This window comes from Rhinoderma darwinii, chromosome 1 (assembly GCF_050947455.1).
Source record: "Rhinoderma darwinii isolate aRhiDar2 chromosome 1, aRhiDar2.hap1, whole genome shotgun sequence".
In the NCBI taxonomy this organism is placed as follows: Eukaryota; Metazoa; Chordata; class Amphibia; order Anura; family Rhinodermatidae; genus Rhinoderma; species Rhinoderma darwinii.
Genome location: NC_134687.1, coordinates 432,751,981 through 432,771,264, shown reverse-complemented (window position 1 = coordinate 432,771,264; position 19,284 = coordinate 432,751,981). Strand labels below are relative to the sequence as shown.

The 19,284-nt window shown below is 42.5% G+C and overlaps 1 protein-coding gene across 3 annotated transcripts in view; it reads right to left on the bottom strand.

Annotated features, from left to right (window-relative positions):
* Window position 1: 1 nt before the first annotated feature.
* GRK3 (G protein-coupled receptor kinase 3) overlaps window positions 2–19,284 on the bottom strand; it is a 290,760-nt gene continuing 271,477 nt past the window's right edge. For 2 of the 3 annotated variants that reach the window (XM_075830772.1, XM_075830777.1), the window contains exons 14-21: window positions 13,324–13,390; window positions 12,990–13,096; window positions 12,406–12,472; window positions 11,654–11,749; window positions 8,415–8,577; window positions 7,253–7,389; window positions 2,226–2,339; window positions 2–1,004 (exon numbers count right to left, since the gene is read on the bottom strand). In XM_075830772.1, the coding sequence (XP_075686887.1) occupies window positions 843–1,004; window positions 2,226–2,339; window positions 7,253–7,389; window positions 8,415–8,577; window positions 11,654–11,749; window positions 12,406–12,472; window positions 12,990–13,096; window positions 13,324–13,390 (913 nt within the window). In that variant the 3' untranslated portion in view covers window positions 2–842. The remainder of the gene's footprint in view (window positions 1,005–2,225; window positions 2,340–7,252; window positions 7,390–8,414; window positions 8,578–11,653; window positions 11,750–12,405; window positions 12,473–12,989; window positions 13,097–13,323; window positions 13,391–19,284) is intronic. The other variant, XM_075830786.1, reaches the window with a different exon arrangement.

Below are 19,284 nucleotides of genomic sequence, written 5' to 3'. Positions count from 1 at the left end.
AGCAATTGTAAACGTATATGTAAAAGGAGATTGTTTAATAACTGTGCTAAACTTGCTAACTGATCACTGGACAAAGCTACCATGCACTTCTTTTCACCAATTATTACTCTACTAGTATATTTCTATCCTCATACATGGCAAGACTGTGGTAGCCACTATATTGGTGAAGATACAGAATTGGGTGATTATTCTTGGTATGTATTCCCATGAAGTATCTACATCTTAAAACCACAGGACAGACAAAAGTCATTACTTTGAAGTGCATAACCGTTTCATCACACTGCCAGTTAAAGTCAACAGTGCAAGTTGGGAGGACGAAGGGTATTTAGGGAACAATTATGGCAACACTCAGGAAAGCTATCATCTTGAAAACATTCTTGCGACACGGTAATCCCTTCCAAAAACATCCAGGGATATGTTGAATTTCAGACATAAAAATTAACATAAAAGCAACTACTGCAAAAACCATTTCATATTCTTGCTTGGCATACACGAAAGCATGCATATGCCAAGATAAAAAGCAAGGGTGGGTTGCCCTGCTTCTTCAGCACAGGCCATTCAGGATAAGCTGATGCAACAGAACGATGAGCAATCACTAAATTTGGCAACTTTCACAACTCTTCTGTTAGTGAAAATTCATCTCTTCATTGCCTCAAGCTGCATGACCTCTTCTAGACTTCAGGCAGATAAGACCAGTCTTCAGTAGACAATGTGTGATGCAGGCTCCTTCTATGTACACCTTGATGTTGAGGGCCCTACAAGTAACTAATAACAATGCTGTGGACCTTGGTCAAGGTGTTATAAGTAGTTATCCCTAAGATTTCTTGGTCCTGTCCAACCACCTAAAGGCCATTGCTATTTCTGTGACTAAGTGGTGGTTTGGAGATCTCTACAACTGCGGACCGGGACTTGTTCATTAACTTTGGAGCTCGACGTAAAAGCATCTGTGCCTCGGTAAATGCTTCAGTAAGTTCTTTCTTCCACTGTACAAATTCTGGATCACTCTGTAAATACATTGGTAAAAAAAAATAAAAAAAAATCAGAATCTTGCACAAGCATTAAGATGTATTTAAGGAGGTTGTCCACTAAGAACATGCCTCTAAAAATAAGCTTTATCTGGCTGCTGGGACCTCCAATAATCAGCTGTAATCTATAGGGCAACACAGCAGCAAGTGTTACATTTTCCTCCAGCGCCCCACAGGGTAAATGAAGCATTACATGGTGCCCATGGAAATAAATAGGCTGTCTATGCAATGCACAGATGTAATGGGTACTCCAGAGAGAGAGAAACAATGTAGCAACTACCAGCTAACTGATGGAGGTCACAAAACAAGTGACCCATTCCTATTATCTCGGAATGAGCTAATGGGGTACTTGAAAATGTTTTTTTCTAACCCAGACAATCCCTTTGATGATTTTAGACTGATTTTTACTACCAGTTTTAAAAAAAATAAAAAAGTTAAAAGATGCCATTCTAGGACATTCAATCTATTTATCACAGCATCAAATAATTCTACCATTCATGTAGCTTTAATATCACTTTCACATGGCCATAAATCCATGTATATTTTTCCTTTTGCAAATGTTTAATACTTTCCTCTAATGGGATCTGATCACATTTGTAAATATCCAGATGAAATAGACTGAAAAGCACGGCCTGGTAAATGCACCTTAGCGCTTCCACAGATGTGCATTTTGGAACAATATTTTACTATCCGTAATACGGCCAAAGCACCAGACCCACCGGGTAGTAGAACCACGCGTGGTCTAAGTTTTGCAGCCTTAACTAAAGATTTAAGCTGTCTGAAATGAGCCTGAAGGTACTTTTACATGGCCCGGCGTGGGTCGTGTAAACGAGCGCTGAATAATGAGACAGCTCGTTGATCGGTGCTCATTTGCTCCTTTCACAAGGAGTTATGTATGGGGATGAGCGCTCATTACTACGATCACTCGTCCCTATACATTTCTATCATGTCAGCAGCACGTCTCCCTGTTTACACAAGGAGATGCGCTACCGACAACTATAAAAGTTTATGTATTTAAATCGATACAATCAGCCAATGAACGAGCGTTTGCTCATTCATCGGCTGATCGCTGCCCTGTTTACACCAGGCAATTATCGGGAACGAGCGTTTATTTAAAGCCAGGATGTATTTTTTGAACAAGATGAAAATTTAAAAATTACACTTTTTTTCTGTCTATAATGCATGTTTAAATGGACTTACCTCACACTGCAGGACAAATTGCTTAGCGCCTTTAATCCTTAACAAGATGCATTTTTTATCCTTAATCTGGGTATCCTCCACGGACACTATCTGTTCCATTGTCAATAAATTTTGCTGCATGCCAGAAAAAGAAGGAAATATGTTGAGGTCAGATACATTGCTGTAGTCTTGATATTTATAGTCTACACAGTGATAAAAAATATTTCTTTATAAAACACAATCCTAAAAAAAAAATCCCTATACACCACAGCAAGACAAGGGAGTGAATGGGACCCTTATAAACTTTGTAAAAAGGCGGACATATACACACCGTATATAATTCATTTTGTGCTATGTCTTTGCAGCCACGTAGACCAAGTGTATTTGTACCAACATATAAGTACAAGGAATCACTAACTTTCACATTACTTAACATAATGGCCCACATTTACTATGCAGTCTACACCACTTTTTGGCATAAACTGACCAAAAGGGTCGCAAACGAGCTGCATGACAAATTTGTAGTAACATTTTGGTTTTTGCCAGTTTGACAGGTGAACATGTAGCAAATTTATTAAAAAGCATGAACCTTTTCATAAATTCGGAGCAAATCATTACATTTCCTCCACTTAGATTGGCATAAAGCAAGGCCAGTCTTTGTAAATGTGGGCCATAGAGTGAAATCTAAAAAAATCATTTAGAAGTACAAGTCAAAATTCTAATATTCAGGACAGGAACTGTGGATGACAGCTTTGCTACAGGGAGATCCTATATTTAATGCACTAATACCTTACCAGGTGATGTTTTTTTTAAATATATATATATATATGCCAGGGTTCCTAAATAAGAAACAACATTATCAGGAAACTTATTATCTGTGCAAGTCTAGTGGCTCAGCCTCTGGTTAAAATACTCAACATAGCCCCTTTCAGTGGCTTATCCCACTAGGGTAACTGTGCAGAGATATCACCAATTAAAGTAACATGCAAGATTTCTGAATTTACGCTATGGCTATATTCACACGACAGTGAAAAAAAATGTCCATTAAATACTGATTAACGGTCAGTTTTTCATGGCCGTTTTGCATCAGTGTCCCTCTAAATTTTCACCCATTTCCAGTCCATCTGTCTGTTTTTAATGGCCGTTTGACATCCGTTTTGAATTAGTTTTTCATGGCCGTTAAAAAAATTGATGATGAATTTCATTAGTCAAGCTTTTTTTTGTCCCAGCCCCCTGAAAACACCCAAAGGAAGGTCACTTGTTCATCTAGGACACTATTTACAGCCTCCCTGTATATGATGCCACACTCCTCCCTGTATATGATGCCACACAGCCACCTGTATATGATGCCGCACACCTCCCTGTATATGATGCCGCGCAGCCTCCCTGTGTATAATGCCGCGCAGCCTCCCTGTGTATAATGCCGCGCAGCCCCCCTGTGTATGATGCCACGCAGCCCCCTGTATATGATGCCGTGCAGCCTCCATGTATGATTCCGCGCAGTGCCCCTCTAGATGCCACGCAGCCCCCCCCCTGTAGAGGACACGCAGCACCCCCCCCTGTAGAGGACACGCAGCACCCCCCCCTGTAGAGGACACGCAGCCCCCCCCCCCTGTAGAGGACACGCAGCCCCCCCCCTGTAGAGGACACGCAGCCCCCCCTGTAGAGGACACGCAGCCCCCCCCTGTAGAGGACACGCAGCCCCCCCCTGTAGAGGACACGCAGCCCCCCCCTGTAGAGGACACGCAGCCCCCCCCTGTAGAGGACACGCAGCCCCCCCCTGTAGAGGACACGCAGCCCCCCCCTGTAGATGACACGCAGCCCCCCCCCCTGTAGATGACACGCAGCCCCCCCCCTGTAGATGACACGCAGCCCCCCCCCTGTAGATGACACGCAGCCCCCCCCCTGTAGATGACACGCAGCCCCCCCCCCTGTAGATGACACGCAGCCCCCCCCCTGTAGATGCCACACAGCCCCCCCCTGTAGATGCCACACAGCCCCCATGTATATGATGCCACACAGCCCCCATGTATATGATACCACACAGCCCCGATGTATATGATGGCACACAGCCCGACATGAATGCCCTACATACTCACCGATGCAGCACTGTCTTCTTCAGGTAAGGCCTCTCGTCTTCACGGGATCTGCAGCGACGCGATGACACATACTCACCGATGCTAGTTTCACGGGATCTACGAAGGTGATGACGTCATCCCGCCGCCTTCGCAAAACCCGCGAGACTAGCGACCAGACCAGGAGAAGTCGGCGCTGCATCGGTGAATCAGTGAGTGTGTGTATCATTGAGCCGCCGATAGCCAGCAAGGGAACTAGTAGTTCCCTTGCAAATCCCCAGGTCACAGATCCGTTTTTAACGGTTGTTACATGTATTGACAGCCGTTAAAAACTGATCCATTGACTTCTATGGGGGCCGTCAGGCCGTTAAAACTGCCACAAATAGGACATGTAAATACACCCATAGTACATCATTGTTCTGAAAATGCCCGTGTGACGGCCGTTAAAAGAACGGCGTCACACAGCCTTTTATCACGGTCGTGTGAATAAGGCCTAAGGGTGCAGTCACACGCGGCGTAATCTTTGTTGCGGAAATAACCGCTGCATAAATTTACAACATGTATTCCTATAGTGGAAACAAAATCCACAACAAATACACAGTTAAAATTTCTGTGCAGAATTTTCCCGCTCTGGAGATTTTGTTCTGCAGCGTTTTCTGTATGTGTTGTGAATTTTTTATGTGGAATTTCATCATAGACTTTAATGCTAAGTGAAATTCGGCACTGAAATTCACCACAAAATTGGCAATAGTAATTCCGCTGCTGTATTTTCTGCAGAATTACGGATTCAGATTTTGTGGCGAATCTTTACACCACGTGTAACTGCATCCTTATACAATCTCACACTTTCTGTTAAAGGCTATTTAAGCTGCACTCTCAAGGCACCTATTAGGATGTGGACATCGATGTGCAACCAAAGAATGGCAGGAAACAGGCAGGCCTTCAATCAATGGTGACAATTATACAGAAACCAGGTAAATGTAAAGCTCTATTCACATCACGCTTAGGCCTTCCGTCGGATGTATACGTCAGGAAGACCCCCGACGTATACCTCCGACAAAAGATCCAAATGTATCCCACTGTATGACAAATAGTGGGATACGTCACCTAGGGTCTGGCCTGGGAAAACACCTTACATCACTGTCCATATATGGACAGTGATATCAGGAGCAGAGCTGGAGTCCCAGGGCAGAGCGCAAAATTATGCTTTGCTCGGGGACTCCAGCAATTGAAAACTCTTGACGTCACTGTCCATACATGAACAGTGACATCAGGAGCTTTCCCAGGGCCAAAGTCCCGGGGAAGAGCATGTACTAACTTCTCTGCCCAGGGACTCCAGCACAGCTCTTGATGTCACTGTTTATATATGGACAGTGATTTAAGGAGTTTCCTATTGCTGGAGTCCCCGAGCAGAGCAACAGCTAACACTCTGCCCCAGAACTCCAGCACTACTCCTGATGACACTGTCCATATATGGACAGTGTTGTCGGGAGCTCTCTGAGGTATACCTTTAACAAACGTCACACAATGGCATCAGTCACCCATAGGCTCCCATGTTAAAAAACTTACACCGTGTGGTATACGTTTTTTTGTGGGATCCCTCAAGATCGAATAGCATAGTCTTCTACGCTATTTCATCCTTCATAAAAAAAGATATACGAACGTATACCAGTCAGATGGAAGCCAAAGGGACATCTTTTGGTATTCGTCGGTATAATGGAGTCCCATGGACACGTTTATCTAGTATGTAGGGAGCTTTCTGATAGCCAGCTACAATGTTACAGTATAGGCCAGATAATCCTCAGAGGTTTGCCAAAGCTAGAAACATTGAAGGGGAATATATCAAGAGGTTTACGCCAGTTATCCAGCACTGTTGCCGACGTCACTGTCCACTTACGGATAGTGACATTGACGTGGGCAGAAGTCCTGGAGTTCCCAGGGAAATCATCAGCTGATGCTATGCCTGGGGACTCTACAACTTCTGCCCACGTCATTGTAACCGTCCATATACGGACAATGACATCGGCAGAGTAGTACTGGAGTCCCCGAGCAAAGCATCAGCTGATGCTCTGCTCGGGGACTCCAGTACTGCTGCTGACGTCATTGTCCATAAATGGACAGTGACATCGGCAGAAGTTGTGGAGTCCCCAGGAAGAGCATCAGCTGATGCTCTGATCAGGGACTCCGGTGATAGGAAACCCCTAAATTGACCAAATATGGAGGTTGAGAGGAGTGCTGGAGCTAGCTGATGCTCTGCTCGGGACTCAAGCAATTGGCAATGTGACAGCTCCTTGCGGTCATGTTCATGAACATCACACGAAGCAAGAGCTCAGTCACGTGGGGCCGTGTCGGAACGTCATCATTATTAGAAAAGCTCCGGAACTTCCAGGAACAATTCCTGAGGTTTGAACTGCACTATTTAGTATAGAATTTTTAATTAAAGTATATTAGTAAGTTACTTCGTTTCACATAAATATATTATTTCAATGCAATTTTTGGTCCCCGGATAACCCCTTTAATGTCAGATAGATCTATCTCTAGAAAGGGGGCCCCTAAACCAGTCCTACCGGTCTCGGTTCCCGCTGCATCTTGGACCACTTCCTGATTACATGGTCGCAAATTACAAAAACAGCGTAGTTTGCTGAGCTACGCGGTTTCCGTAACTCCCATAGAAGTGAATGGCATTTACGGTAGCAGCGTAGCACGCAAGATATGCTGTTTCCGGAACTGCCATTCACTTTTATGGGAGTTACAAAAATAGCGTAGCTCAGCAAGTTTAGGAGGCCCCGTTCTAGAGGTAGGTGCGGGTTCCAGATGTGAGACTCGGATCTATCTGACATTAATGGCGTATCCTGTGGAGCAAACCCCTTTGGTAAAGCCTCTACAGAAAAAATTGGTGCATCAGAAGACTTTATTAAATACCTTTGGTGGGTCTAAACTGCAAATCTTTCTGTAACTATGTAGTGATCTTACCCGAGATTCGCCTTCTCCCCTCCATTCAAGTCTGTTTGGAAAGAGGTAAAAGTAACGTCGCTGCCATTGAGTCAAGAAAGGATTTCCCAGTTTCAGCATATAGCCATGCATAATGCAGTCTTTTCCTAGTGCATAATCTATGAAAAAGAGAATGCTTATGAGTTTAGTAGCCCATCCCCTAATAGCAGCCTGACTAATAAGAATCTCTATTCTTCATGGAAAGATGGTTTAATACTAAGGGAGAACTGGTTTGACACAGTAGACAAATAACTAGATAGACCCAATACCTATATAATCCGATCAACCATAACATTAAACTCCTGACAGGTGAAGGGAATAACATTGATAATCTTGTTACAATGGCGGCTGACAAGGGGTGGCTTATACTAGACAGCAAGTAAATAGTCAGAGTGCCCATGTCCACCATTAGGAAAGCCGGCAATGGGCATGTGACAATCAGAACCGGGCCATAGGGCAATTTAAGTAGGTGGCCTGGTTTGACTAAACACATCTGTGGGATGTGCTGGAAAAAAACGTCCGATCCATGGAGGCCCCACCTCGCAACTTACACGACGTAAAGGATCTGCTGCTAACATCTTGGTGCCACATACTACAGGACACCTTCAGATGTCTTGTGAAGTCCATGCCTTGACAGGTCAGAGCTGTTTTGGCAGCACAAGGGGGCCTACACAATATTAGGTTGAGTGTATAAATGATACAGGCAGCACGATGGTTCAGTGGTTAACATTGTTCCATTGCAGCACTGGGATCCTGGATTCAAATCCAACCAGGGGCAACATCTGCATGTTCTCCCTGTGTTTGAGCTGTTTTTTTTTCAGCTACTCTGGTTTCCTCACACATTCCAAAAACGTACTGATAGATCAATTTGGAATTTAGATTGCGAGCCTGAAAGGGGACAGGAATTGATGTGAGTCATGACAATCTGTGTACTGCGCTATGAAATACATTGGCTCTATATAGATGAAAGAAAAAACACATAACTGAGAGGCACCACTAATCTTATAGAGTTTGCGCACTATTCATCATCAAACGGCAATTCAAGGCTCCATTCTACTGCGATAGTGTTCAGCATATGTTCTAATGCTACTCTTCTTTACAAAACATGCTAATATGCCCCTGAGATCACAGTTACAAAATTCACCTTCTTCATGACCCAGCTGCTTGTTTTTGGCTCTTTTCCGGGCTTCAATCTTATCAGTATCTGCGTTGACAGCTTCATAAACCGTTTCTGCAACTTCTTGCTGCCAACGTTCAGATATCACCAGAGGGAAGTTCTTGTATAGTTCCTGATCACTATCAAGAAGCTAGAGAGATAAATCACGTGTATTATGAAGGGTGATCAGGGATAAAAATGTGCCAGTTCAGAGCAAAGAATAATATGCATGCATACAAAACGGTATTCACCATTAGAACGCACATATTTTTCTGTACAATTCATGTGGCCCTCTTCCCCAATGTTTCCCCCTATTAATTCAGCTGTATACGGTCGTGTGATGCAGTTCTGGATTAAATAGGGAAAGTTTACTTCATGTAAAAATGAATGCAGCTCTTTATAACATTATTTAAAAAAGTGATGTAAAAAAAAACCCCAACAAAGCCCATATCGTATAAAGTAAAATGTCAGAGTGCTACCTTCAGGAGACTAAAGTGATTTTAAGTAACCCTATGGTTTCTGTTCCCGCACTGCATTACATATCTCACATTGCACTATACAGTAGGTTAGCTTCTTTCATAAGACCTTGTGTCACTTGTCTCTACTATAAGATTAATGGGTTGTCTCTACCAGAGGAGCGACTTTAAGCTCTTGGGCCCCAATAGAAAATCTTTATTAGGGCCCCAAATGATGACGCGTCATTTATAGTCTTCGTGTCCTCATATGGGGCAGTAGGACCTTTTGGACCCCCTCCCAACAGGCTCCCGGGTTCGGGTACAACCACAACCTCTGCATTCCCTATAGTTACAACCCTTGCCTCCACCTAGTCCATAAATATAGAGATAAGTATAGGAGATATATAAGAGAAGTGTACCTTGATAGAGAAATGCATTATTTAATGCTACAGTATATCAGACCAAAACACGTTCTATTCCCATGTTCATACTAGGGATGCACGACGCATCGAAGCTTCGATAGTGTTTCGATACTGTGCACCCTCAAACGGTTCGTCACCGTTATTTCATGTAATTCGATACGAAGCTGTGCCGCCGCACAGCTTAGCATTGTAACACATGAATGTATGAGTGCAGGGCTGCAGCTGTGTAATACAGCCATTGCCCTGCTCCTGACAATAAGTGTGCACGTGGTTAGCATGATGTGATGCGACCGACACTGCACTAATGATTGCCGGCACTGAAGACAGATCAAGGTGGGCACACTGCAAAACACCCCCATGTTCTGTCTTCAGTGCCTGAACCGCCGCGCACTTGTTGTCAGGAGCGGGCTCTAACGGCGGAGATGAGAGAATCCGCTCATCTTCGCCGCTATTCCCCTGAATGCTGCGATCAAAGCTGACCGCAGCATTCAAGGGGAAAATGAGAAGGGGGGATGCCCCTTGGATTGCATCACAGGGAATCCCTGTGATGCAATTGAGGGACATACCATATATGGGCAGACAGCCAAGGGTCCATTGAAGGACCCCAGGACTGTCTTACCAGATTTCCTGTTAGGGCACACTTCGGTATGTCCTAGCAACTGCCTGTATACTATCAGTACACAGGCTAATGTATTGGCATATAGATATATGCCAGTACATTAACCCCTTCCCGCCACAGCCCTTTTTCAGATTTTCATTTTCGTTTTTCCTCCCCACCTTCCAAAAGCCATAACTTCGCGTTGCACGGACCTATGTTAATGAATGGGGCCGTTCAGACGGTCAGTGAATTTCCCGCAGCGTATGTCCGCTGCATGAAACTCACGACATGTCCTATATTTGGCCGTGACATGTCCTATATTTGGCACCCATTGAAGTCAATGGGTGCGTGCAAATCGCGCTCGGCACACCGAAGTACTTCTGGGTGCCGCGCGTGATTCGCGCAACAGCAGTAAAATAAATTAATGAAAACGGAAAAGCACCACGTGCTTGTAAACATAAAACCAGAGTATCATCATGATGCCGGCTGCGCGAAAATCACGCAGCCATGCATCATATGCTGATGACACACAGAGCTTTTGCGCGCGCAAAACGCAGCGTTTTTTGCGTGCGCAAAACGCACACGCTCGTGTGAATATGGCCTTATTGTGAGGTACGAGGTGTGATGATGAATTTAACCTCCATGTGCCTCACATTAATAGTAATTAACCCGATCATGTACCTTACACATTAACCCATTATGACTGAGAAACATAATGGGTTACTTACCATCAATGTGAGGCACATTCAAAATTCATCACTGCTTGTGCCTCACATCAGAAAATAGAAGAACTTATTTTTTTTTTTTATTACTGTTGGCAAAGTATCGTTTTGATATCGAAATCGCAATACTAAACGAAGTATCGGTATCGAAGTCCAAATTCTGGTATCGTGACATCCCTAGTTCATACACGGACAGATTCTGCCCCTCATTCCGATTTTTGAGAGGTATCACAATGGTCCTGCTAACACTTTAAAATGATTTGGTACAATTTATCTATAGTGCTCAAAGAAAAGGATTGCATCATCAGGGCATATGAATGTCATAGAGGGGGGTCTAAAAGTTTCTAAACTTGTGCTCATTTATATGACTACATGAAGAAATAGTTAAAAGATCATTACTGTCCAAGACACAAAGGACAAACCAGATTTTGAGATGAACATTATGAGGGGAGGAAGAATGACGAATGAAGCTAAAATCCATTGCCCCGTATTGACTACAACAGTCTAAACTCCAGCACAATCCTTTAGTAAAACACATTATGGTTTTAGCTTTCATATGTTGTCAAGCTCTTTATTAACCTTTTAATTTAGTAATAAATGTGGACGAATGTTTTATCTTCCACTGGAGGATGGATAATATATGAGCCTTTACAGTGAACTGCTTTCTAAAAGCAACAAAAAAACACCCTTGCGCTTTTTTACCTTGTAGGATTTTTGATGGCAAGAATAGTGCAGTCTGTAGTGCTATAAATGCTGTCAAAAACGTTTGCATTCCAACAGAAACCTGCCAGACCCTATTTTTGGTCAAAAGGGTCTGCCAGAATCCATTTGACAATGGCTCTGACATAGCTATCATAGATCTTATGAACGGAAGCCGTGACACTAATGTGAACAAAGCCATGCTCAGCTGACCTGTCATTTTCATTGTGCCTAAAGGTAAAACGAAGCCTTTCAAGTTCAAAAGATCATCAATCTTTAGACAAGGTTTTGTTGATGTAACGTATTCGACAACAATGGAACCGTATTGTACCTTAATTCCTTTTGTGTCTTCTTCATCAAATGACCCAATGTCAAAGGCATCAGCTGCATTTACCTCTCCTCGAGGAGGAATCAGTGGAGGAGGATACTGGAAGACCACCACAATATAGAATTAGATTTTTACTATCCCATCCTTTATTTACTTTCATACTTTTATCTATTTTGCCAACATGTGCCAATAGTCATCTCTCAATCGAAAGCCAACAGCAGCTTTTAACTGCAAAGCCCTGGCATTTAATAGGCAAGATGATGCAGTCTGAATTACATTGGACGAGGAAAGATCTACACCACACAAAGTTGCACTAGTCGATGTTTCTGTAAGGAGTAGAACGCTGGATATTGCTTACGTACAGAACTATTAAGTAAACACCGTAAGAACAAAACGAGGGTAGAGGAGGGCATCCGAATGATAGTACTGATAAATACAACATAACATTTCTGGAGTGCGATTAGTTTACAGCACCACAGTGAATATATGGTGGCGTGAGGTATTGCGGTGTGAACGGCAATAATCATAATAGAATGGTGAGCATCACATTATTTACAATTTGATAGCATAATAAAAAGATCGACTGATCATATAAACTCTCGCCTCTCTTCAATATGCAGGTCCACATTATAACCGCCATCTTTTTTTAAGGCACAATTGCCAGCACGATGACGTTAAACATATGGTGCTCATACGTGACACTGTATCAGTTTAGCTCCACATATTATTCATTTGATTGTAACAAACTGTGTTACCTTTTGCATATACACCTGTTGCCAGTCAATGCCTTTAAAGAATGGGTGCTCTTTAACTTCCTGTGCACTACGAGGAGAAAATAAAAGTTAATATGACGTTTGGAGGGTTCTGTACGTTCATGTCCCTTTTATTTTAATCAAATACTCTTTACTCCAGCTTAAAATAGCCGAAACGTATCTCAATTTATAAACAATTATTAAGTACCCACTTTACTGAGAAGCTAATGGACCATATTAACTGCTCATGCGGTATAAAAAGGTCTGCAAGGATGTGGTGACTCAACTATAAAATGGAAGAGGATGATTTTAAAAGCTTTATAAAAAAATTATTTAAAAAAATCCACTTATACTGTAAAACATCCCGTATTTCCATACACAGCAAGCATCTTCTACAAGAAAATGGAAGGGAACACACTGAAGTATATGACACATTACACAACGCAAACTTGATAAAAGTGGGTGGTATGTTCAGGTGTCATATAGCACCCATACTGTTACAATTAGAACAATAGGCATATACATATATTCCAGCGTTATTACACTTATCACTGGACTACAATTCGGGGGTTCAGTGGAATACAGACCTGCCTCCTTGGCAGCCAAGTCTCTTGCTCACATCTCTTTGGAGAAGACCTTCCAAGAGGGACTTCAGTTCCGGAGTGAATGAGTCTGGCAGCTCCACATTCTTGACATGTTTAAGAAAATCAAAATTATACCATATACATTTAATAGGAATTGGAAGAGAAATCCGCAAACACAACGAGGAATATTTAATCTTAGAAAGTCTTCAAGTCATAAAATGCATCTCCGTCACCACACAAGCCAGGGATAGAAGGGTGAATGCCCACTACTTGGCACAATTGACATGCATATCAAGAAAGAACATAGTGTGGTATCCCAAGGAAAAGCCAATCTTACCATAGTGAGCGTCATCCTGTCAATCTCATGTTTATCTTTGGTTTTATGTTGTCTAAACGGGCTGTGGCTGCAGAAAATAACAAAAAAACAAAACGTAACCATGCTGTGTGCAACACCACAATCATTTGGAAAACACCTACTCACATATACAGTTGCACGATTGACTTCAAAGGGCGATCCGAATACGCAAACGCGGACTAAAAAAGTACATGCAGTGATTTTTGCGCAATGGATTCACGCTTCGTGAATAATCACAGATGTGTAAATAGTCCCATTGGATTGCATGGGTCAGTGTGCTGTCCGTTGGTAAAACAGACGGCACACGGACCACGCTTGAGTGTGTAAACCCTAAGGAGAAGGTTAGCGGAATAGTAAAATCAATGAGATTGTAATCTCCAGAAAAAGTCCCAATTATACAAAGAGGAAATGGCAGTAAGGTATCGCAAACATTTCCTAAACCATAGAGTGTAGCGGCAAATCTACCACATGTGAACGATACTGACTGGTTGGTGGCATCCTAAGTCTCTTCACTGTAACCCATTTTATTGGTATTGTTTGTCAATAGGGATTGCTTTGATTTTTAACCCCTCGGAGAGGCAGACAATTTTTGGTTTTAGATAATTTTTTTCCCTCCTTGCCTTTCAAAAGCCGGAACTTTTTATTTTTCTGTCGACAGCCAAATGAGGGCTTATTTTTGCGGGACAAGTTGTAGATTTTCATAGCATTATTTACCATACCATATAATGTACTGGGAAACTGAAAAAAATATATATTTGCGGGGTGAAATGGGCATTAACCCCTTCGCGCTCAGCGACGTACTATTCCGTCGTGCTAAGTGCATCGTTCGCGCTCAGCGCCGGAATAGTACGTCGCGGGGGAACAGCCATTTCGGACACATACAGGAGCTGTAACAGCTGCTGTCTCATACAGCAGTTGCCGCAGCTCCTTCAGCGGGGACTGATCGCTGTGTCCCCGCTGATTAACCCCTGGGAAGCCGCGTTCAATGGGCGATCACAGCTTCTTAGGCGTTAAGCTACCATAGTCGGCCCACTACACGATAGCGGCCGGCGATGGCAACCGGATGCCTAAAAATGGCGTCCGGCTATGCCATCTACAGAAGCCTTGTGGGTCCTGACTAAGTCAGGACCCACTATGCTTGCTGTCAGTGAGTAGCTGACAGTTCTAATACACTGCACTACACATGTAGTGCAGTGTATTAGAATAGCGATCAGGGCCTCCTGCCCTCAAGTCCCCTAGTGGGACAAAGTAATAAAGTTAAAAAAAAGTTGTGTGAAAATAAAAGTTTTAAAAGTAACAAAAGTACAGCCGTCTCATACGGACTCACCATCTATCAGCGATTAAACTTGTTGATGATTCTTGATTTAATACTTCTGTATCAGATATATCAATGTATACATTTAATCTTGAATGCTTCGTCAGAGACAAATATTTTATGTTCTCCTTTACTTTTGTTGTTTTGTAAGAAATTTTTAATTATATCCCAACCCCCTTGTTTTGTATCCCCTCCCTTTTATATTCAAAACTAAATAAAGCATTAACAAATAAACTATACATAACTGGTATCGCCGCGTCCGTAACGGCCTGAACTACAAAAGTATTTAGTTATTTATCCCGCACGGTGAACGCCATAAAAGAAAATAATAATAAACTGCACAAGAATCAGAATTTTTTGGTCACTTCACTTCCCAAAAATCGAATAAAAAGAGATCAAAAAGTCGCATGTACCTAAAAATGGTACTAATCGAAACTACGGTTCGTTACGCAAAAATCAAGTCCTCACACGGCTTTCTTGATGGGAAAAAAAACAAAACACGTTATGGCTCTTAGAATAAGGTAACACAAAAAGTTAATGATTTTTAATAAAAAGTATTTTATTGTGCAAACGCCATAAGACATAAAAAAAACTATAAACATATGGTATCGCCGTAATCGTATCGCCACGCAGAATAAAGTGAATTTGTAATTTATAGCGCACGGTGAACGCTGTAAAAAAATAGAATAAAGAACAAAAGTAGAATTGCTGTTTTTTGTCATCACGCCTCTTAAAAATAGAACAAAAACAGATCAAAAAGCCGCATGCACGCCATGAAAACTACAATGAATTCCTCAAGGGGTCTAGTTTCCAAAATGGGGTCACTTTTGGGGGGTTTCCACTGTTTTGGCACCACAAGACCTTTTCAAACAGGACATGGTGCCTAATAAAAAGGAGGCCTCAAAATCCTCTAGGTGCACCTTTGCTTCGGAGGCCGGTGCTTCAGTCCATTAGCGCACTAGGGCCACATGTGGGATATTTCTCAAAACTGGAGAATCTGGGCAATAATTATTGAGTTGCGTTTCTCTGGTAAAACCTTTTGTGTTATAAAAAAAATGGAATAAAAAGGATTTTCTGACAAAAAAAATAAATATGTCAATTTCACCTCTACTTTGCTTTAAATTCCTGTGAAACACCTAAAGGGTTAATAAACTTTCTAAATGCTGTTTTGAATACTTTGAGGGGCCTAGTTTCTAAAATGGGATGTTTGATAGGGGTTTCTAATATATAAGCCCCTCAAAGCAACTTCAGAACTGAACTAGAACCTAAAAAAATAAAATAAATAAATAGAGGCATTTTCTTATACCACACCCTGATGTACCACATGGCCGTGTCCAGGATGCGTTATGAGGTAATACTTCGCTTCTTACATTATACTGATAATGAGTCGTGCCCACCCCGAGATAACCACAGTTTTGACCGTTTGTATAAATCGGAGACCCCTATTAGACCATTCCAGTGCCCGGTTTTCCCAAGCATACACCCCACAGAACTGTATTTCTATTGAGGAGTCCTTGGTACATTTTAATAGGAGGCTTCAATTCCGCCAGTACCTGCCGGGTAAGAGGGCAAGGTATGGCGTGAAGATGTATAAGCTGTGCGAGAGTGCATCAGGCTATACCTAAAAATGAAGGATATATGAAGGGAAGGACACCAGTATTCAGCCCCCAGAATACCCCCCCTTACTGAGAATTAATGCAAAAATTGTGTGGGATTTGGTGCACCCACTGCTGGACCAGGGTTACCACCTCTACCTGGATAATTTTTATACCAGCGTCCCACTCTTCAACTGCCTCGCTTCCAGAAGTACTGCGGCATGCGGCACTGCTAGAAGAGATCTGAGAGGCCTCCCTAAGACACTGCTTGGGCAAACAAGAAGGGGTGAGAGCAGGGCACAATCCAGCAGCAACATATTGTGTGTCAAGTACAAGGACAAGAGAGATGTTCTTGTATTGACAACAATACATGGCCACACCAGTACCCATGTACCTGTACGAGGTACCAGTACAGAGGCCCCCAAACCAGACTGCACCCTGGACTACAATAGGTACATGGGAGGGGTGGACTTGTCAGATCAAGCCCTGAAGCCCTACAGCGCCATGCGGTGTGGTATAAGAAGCTGGCCGGGCACCTCATACAGATGGCATTGTACAATGTGTACGTGCTACGTCGATGTGCAGGCCAGATGGGAACTTTCCTGGAATTTTAAGAGGTGGTTATCAAGAACCTAATCTTTAGGGACCAAGAAGGGGGGCACCCAGTACTTCTGGAAGCGAGGCCACATGCATCGTACCAGGGCAACACTTTCCAGGAGAAGTTCCCCAAACTGGAAAGAGAAAAAGTCAAAAGAGGTGCAAAGTCTGCTATAAGAGGGGGATAAGGAAGGACACAATATATCAATGTGACACGTGTCCCGAAAAACCAAGGCTCTGTATGAAAGTGTTTTAAAATGTATCATACATACCATGATTTTCAATCTACCCCAGTTTTACTTACCCTGATGCACTCCACACAGCTTATCCCCATCATCTTTCCCCTCTGGGCCCTGCTGTGTGCCTAGGCAGCTATTAACACCCACATGTAGGGTATTGCCATACCCAGGAGAACCCACATTACACTTTATGGGGTGTATGTCTCCGGTGGCGCATGCTGGGCACAATATATGAAATGGCATATATGTATAGAAAATTGCAAATCTCACTCTGCACCATCTGCTGCGCATTATCTTTTACACAATACCTGTGGGGTCAAAATGCCCACTACACCTCTATTTGAATGCCTTAAGGGGTGTCGTTTTTAAAACGGGGTCACTTCTCGGGGGTTTTAACTGTACTGGTACCTCAGAGGCTTTGCACCAGAAAATCCCCAGTAGGCCAAATGGTAGTCCTTTCCTTCTGAGCCCTCCCATGGGCCCAAACGGCAGAAATTTTGAGCCAAAACTACATATTATTGGAAAAAAAAATTGTTTTTTTTAATTCACAGCCCAATTCAAATAAATTCTGTGAAAAAACTGTGGGGTCTAAATGGTCACAATACCCATAAATGAATTCCTTGAGGGGTGTAGTTTCCAAAATGGGGTCACTTCTGGTGGGTTTCCATTGCTTTGATACCTCTGGGGCTCTGCAAATGCGACATGGCACCCGAAAACCAATCCAGCAAAATCTGGACTCCAAAGAACACACAGCGCTCTTTTCCTTCTGAGCCCTCGTATGGGCCCAAACGGCAGTTTATCACCACAAATGGGGTATTGCCGCACTCAGGAGAAATTGGGCAACAAAATGGGCTATTTTATTCCTTGTGAAAATAAGAAATTGTGAGCTAAAACTACATCTTATTGGAAAAAAATTATTTTTTTATTAATTCACAGCCTAATTCAAATAAATTCTGTGAAAAAACTGTGGGATCAAAATGGAAACAACAGCCATAAATGAATTCCTTGAGGGGTGCAGTTTCCAAAATTTTGGCACCTCAAAACCTCTTCAAACCTGGCATGCTGCCTAAAATATATTCTGATTAAAAAAAAAAAAGCCCCAAAATGCACTAGGTGCTTCTCTGCTTCTGGGGCTTGTGTTTTAGACCACGAGCACACTAGAGACACATGTGGGACATTTCTAAAAATTGCAGAATCTGGACAATACATATTTAGTAGTGTTTCTCTGGTAAAACCTTCTGTGTTACAGTAAAAAAAAATACAATAAAATGTAAATTCAGCAAGAAAAATGAAATTTGCAAATTTCACCTCCACTTTGCTTTAATTTCTGTGAAATGCCTAAAGGCTTAAAAAAAAACTTTCTAAATGCAGTTTTGAATACTTTGAGGGGTCTAGTTTTTAAAATAGGGTGCTTTATTGGGGTTTCTAATACATAGGGCCCTCAAAGCCACTTCAGAACTGAACAGGTACCTTAAAAAAAAGGCTTTTGAAATATTCTTAAAAATATGAGAAATTGCTGTTTATGTTCTAAGCCTTGTAATGTTCAAGAAAAATAAAAGCATGTTCATAAAACTATGCCAATCTAAAAGTAGACATATGGGAAATGTGAACTAGTAACTATTTTGGGTGGTATAACCAAGCACATGCATTTAAATTCAGAAAAATTATATTTTTTCTAAATTTTGCTATTTTTCACAATTAAACACTGAATATATCGAGCAAATTTTTCCACTAACGTAAAGCCCAATGTGTCACGAGAAAACAATCTTAGAATCGCTTGGATAGGTTTAAGCATTCTGAAGTTACCACATAAAGTGAAATATGTCAGATTTGAAAAATGGGCTCTGAGCCTTAGGGGGGATTCACACGAGCGTGTATTCGGTCCGTGCGGGCCGCGTGGTTTTCACGCGGCACGCATGGACCAATACAAGTCTATGGGGCAGTACATACAGTCCGTGCTTTTTACGCAGCGTTTGTCTGCTGCGCAAAAAGCGCGACAGGTTCAATAACTCTGCGTATTTCGCGCATCACGCACCCATTGAAGTCAATGGGTGCGTGAAAACCACGCAGGTTGCACGGAAGCACTTCCGTGCGAACCGACTGAAACAGCGCACCAGCTGTCAAAAGGATGAATGTAAACAGAAAAGCACCACGTGCTTTTCTGTTTCCGAACATCCAAACGGAGTGTCTTTGCGAT